Here is a 4411-nt window from a genome sequence, read left to right as displayed (position 1 = left end):
CCATTGAGCTTACAAAGCTTACAACTGCTTTTCAAAGTAGACAGCACTGGCACACACCCACATCATCATGCCTCTTCTATTGTAGCTTAAATGAAAAGCATTTGAGATTATCAAAAATAGGACCATGTAGACATTTAAAAACAGTTCAGGGTATGCAGGCCTAGTATAGCACAGGAAGGACTCTGCCTTTTATCGCATAAATATCATCTAAAATAAAAACAAATGGTTGTAAAAGACTCCAGCAGATGCAGCAGTGCATAAACACACGAGTAAACCACGCAGGCCTTTATTCTTCGTGTAAACTTGAACATAAAACACTTTGTTAAAGAATTAGACTACTAGGCCTCAACAGCATCAATCCCTTCCCTTTTATTTTCTACAATCCTTTGCTATTATCGCCTCCCTCTCTCTCCCTGTCCCTCAAATCGCGAGCGGTCAGTGCGCCACAGTGTGCACGCGACGTGCCCCAGTGCATGACGCTGGACCAATCAGAGGCCGCCTTTCCGAAAGTTTACCTTTTATGGCGCGAGCCGGGCAACTGGCGCTGTATAAAACACACGCGCCCACCGCCACAGCTCACTCTGAGCGGCGTCACAGCCTGTGCGGGATATCTGTGCCTCAAATCGACCCCTGAAACGAAAAGCCCCCCACCCAAAGGTAAGAACAGTCCACACGGATTATTCAATATCAGCTCGTTTAGACTCAAATGCTACGTGAGAAGTGTTTTTCTGCGTTCTGGACAGTATTTGGATGCATTTCATTGAAGCATGGGCCACGAGGTTCTTTTGTCGTGTCATCTTTTACTGCTAACTTTAATAATATGCGTGAAATCCAGTATTTCGCCTGCCATAAAACTGTACAATCTAATTTAAGTGGGCGTTTTGTGTGATCTCCAGAGCAAAGGCGCTGTGACATTGTGCAGCCGGCTTTTTAATAAAAATGCTGGTGCAAATTGTATAAACTGCTTAAATTGCTGATTCCTCTGTGGACGTGTGCCTTAAGGCTCGTCAGTTGATGTGTGCTGTATATTTTGGGCCGCAGTGTGTTGTAAAAGTGCGTTTGAGGCCGGTTTGAGCGCAGTCTGGCCCCGGCTGCTCTTTTGTGCTCTGCGGCGGGGTGTGACCTACTTTAGCACATTAGCACATTAGCATGTTAGCTTAGCCGCACCGGCCGCAGCTTCACTCTGAGGATAATTTAAGTCTTTATCATCCAGGTGGGGCTGTACTCCACTGTACAGTTTAGACTCTGCGGTCACGGCGTTTGGGTGTTTTTGTAAATGTCTTTTTATGCTCGTTCAGTGTTTAAATACCTGATTGTGGCTCTTTTAGGCGTGGTCTGTGTCAGACTAAATGAGCCGCTCACGCGCAGCGGCGGGAAACTTTATCAATGACTGGAGCGGTTTGTGACGCAGTAACGTTAAAATCGCCTTGAGTCTTGGAGCGGGGTGATTGTGCAACACTGGGAGTGTCCGGTGGAGGCTGGACTCTGTAGTGACCCGTGGGAGTGGTCCCGGGACTCTAGTCCTGGTGGTCTGTGCCGTTGGCCTCGCGCCACGGCGCCGTGAGCCGCAAAGCCGCTCAAACCCAGACCATGCCCTTATATGGCAATAACAGAATGCAGCGCACTTCCTTTGTCTGGGGCGGAATGCGGGTTTAAGGCGCCCCCTAGTGGCTCCTCTGTGTCTTTACACCGTGACTCGTGGAGTGCGCTGCTGTTTGTCGTGCGCTTTGTTTTAGACGATGTTTAATGTGCTTTTCTCTGTTGCAGTTCAGCCATGGCAGACGATGACATCGCCGCACTTGTTGTTGACAACGGATCCGGTATGTGCAAAGCCGGATTTGCAGGAGACGACGCCCCTCGTGCTGTCTTCCCCTCCATCGTTGGTCGCCCCAGGCATCAGGTGGGTGGAGCCTCTTTGACAAGGCTGCAGCAGCACGCGATTATTTTTAGCAAATGCTCTTTAATATGGCTTTATACTAAAAAAAAAAAACTTGACTGTTTTTAGGGAGTGATGGTTGGTATGGGCCAGAAAGACAGCTACGTTGGTGACGAAGCTCAGAGCAAGAGGGGTATCCTGACCCTGAAGTACCCCATTGAACACGGTATTGTGACCAACTGGGATGACATGGAGAAGATCTGGCATCACACCTTCTACAATGAGCTGAGAGTTGCACCTGAAGAGCACCCAGTCCTGCTCACTGAAGCCCCTCTGAACCCCAAAGCCAACAGGGAGAAGATGACCCAGGTAACTATCAAAACTTAGTCTGATCTGTGACTCCTTGTCTTTGGGGCCTCATCTCTGGTTCTTACGTACTACTTCCTTCCTCCTTTAGGCTCTGTTCCTTTTATGATGAGCTATCAAACAGGTCCATTGAGTGTTTTTACACTTGTGTTGAAATAAGTTGGCTCAGCATCCATTCTGACATGCACAAGTGTGAAGGAATGTTTTGCACTTTCATACTAACTATTCTGAACTGCTAATGCATGTCGTGGGTGGAGTGTCAACAGTTATAAAACAATTGTCTGACTAATTGTTCTTTTGCTTTTATAGATCATGTTTGAGACCTTCAACACCCCCGCCATGTACGTTGCCATCCAGGCTGTGCTGTCCTTGTATGCCTCTGGTCGTACCACCGGTATTGTCATGGACTCCGGTGATGGTGTGACCCACACAGTGCCCATCTACGAGGGCTATGCTCTGCCCCACGCCATCTTGCGTCTGGACTTGGCCGGCCGCGACCTCACAGACTACCTCATGAAGATCCTGACAGAGCGTGGCTACTCTTTCACCACCACAGCCGAGAGGGAAATTGTTCGTGACATCAAGGAGAAGCTGTGCTACGTTGCCCTGGACTTCGAGCAGGAGATGAACACTGCAGCCTCCTCCTCTTCTCTGGAGAAGAGCTACGAGCTGCCCGACGGACAGGTCATCACCATCGGCAATGAGAGGTTCCGTTGCCCAGAAGCCCTCTTCCAGCCATCCTTCCTTGGTAAGGCTCTTCTGACACTTCCACATATTTATATTTTCTCACACTTGTACTTACAAACCTACTTTCCTACTTAGGTATGGAATCCTGCGGAATCCACGAAACCACCTACAACAGCATCATGAAATGTGACGTCGATATCCGTAAGGACCTGTATGCCAACACTGTGCTGTCTGGAGGTACCACCATGTACCCTGGTATTGCTGACAGGATGCAGAAGGAGATCACAGCCCTGGCCCCCTCAACCATGAAGATCAAGGTGAGCGTCTCACTGTCACTGATGCCCTCGTCTTTGGGTGTAGTGCCATGTTGTAACTTTGTCTTGTGTTCTACAGATCATTGCCCCACCTGAGCGTAAATACTCTGTCTGGATCGGAGGCTCCATCCTGGCCTCTCTGTCCACCTTCCAGCAGATGTGGATCAGCAAGCAGGAGTACGATGAGTCTGGCCCATCCATCGTCCACCGCAAATGCTTCTAAACAGACTGTTCCTCCTTCCCCCTTCCCGACCAAACGCCCAACTTCAGCTCTGTGCAAAACGACCACACACACATTTCTCATACATTCTCAGGCGCAGAGCCTAAATGACCAACTCATAGGCATGGCTTCAGTTATTTTTGGCGCTTGACTCAGGATTTAAAAAAAAAACTGGAAGTGAAGGCTACAGTAATGTTTGGCTAGATTTAAAAAATGCTCCCAGGCAACTTAATTTGCATCTGGGACTTAAATGTACATTTTGTTTTCTTTGAGTCATTCCAAATGTTTGTTAACTGCATTGTTCAACACATGATTCCAAATGTTAACTGCATTGTTCAGACAAGTATTTGCCTCTGTGAAGGCTGCCCAGTGGTTGGAGCATACTTAAACATGGTTGTAGTATTGCTTGTATGTAAATTATGTCTGGGTTTTTTGTACTTTCAGCCTTAAAAAATATCTTGGTCCTGTTAATTTTTTTTGTTATGCAAAACCCAATTGTGACCTCTTCATCCCTCCCCCCTGTTGGAGGTTTCATCCCTGGGGTGGTGGGGCAAGGAGTCTTAAAGTGGCGGGATGACAAGGGGTGCCAGCAGACCAGTGGGGCCAACTTGTACACTGACTAAACAATCCCAATAAAGTGCACATGTGTTCCAACATCGCCTCTTGTCTTGTATTTCAGCAAGTAGACTTTTTATAAAAGTTAAATTTGTCAAGTGAACAAACCAGTTGTAATAAGTCCTTAACTTAATATGACATCTACTCACCCTTGATTTTTGGAATTTTTCTTAAATGACTAGATGTTTCTTGGTCTTTAAAGGTTTTGAGTAGGAAACAGCATTTTAATCTTTGCATATGGAGGATAAAACTAGTTCTAAAGGCATTCTGCATAATATATTGCCAACTTATTAGACAGGTATCATTAAATACTAGAATAAGTATTTATAATTC

The 4411-nt window shown here is 46.8% G+C and overlaps 1 protein-coding gene across 1 annotated transcript; it reads left to right on the top strand.

Moving 5' to 3' along the window:
• Positions 1-562: 562 nt before the first annotated feature.
• On the top strand, positions 563-4117 carry actb2 (actin, beta 2). The gene is made up of 6 exons (XM_033971831.2): positions 563-657; positions 1768-1900; positions 2006-2245; positions 2552-2990; positions 3065-3246; positions 3323-4117. The coding sequence occupies exons 2-6, from the start codon at positions 1775-1777 to the stop codon at positions 3464-3466; spliced, it is 1131 nt and encodes a 376-aa protein (XP_033827722.1). The 5' UTR covers positions 563-657; positions 1768-1774; the 3' UTR covers positions 3467-4117.
• The last annotated feature ends 294 nt before the right edge of the window (positions 4118-4411 follow it).

The sequence above is a fragment of the Periophthalmus magnuspinnatus genome, chromosome 8 (assembly GCF_009829125.3).
Source record: "Periophthalmus magnuspinnatus isolate fPerMag1 chromosome 8, fPerMag1.2.pri, whole genome shotgun sequence".
In the NCBI taxonomy this organism is placed as follows: Eukaryota; Metazoa; Chordata; class Actinopteri; order Gobiiformes; family Gobiidae; genus Periophthalmus; species Periophthalmus magnuspinnatus.
Note: the sequence above shows the minus strand (reverse complement) of the source record. Positions and strands in the feature narration are given on the sequence as shown.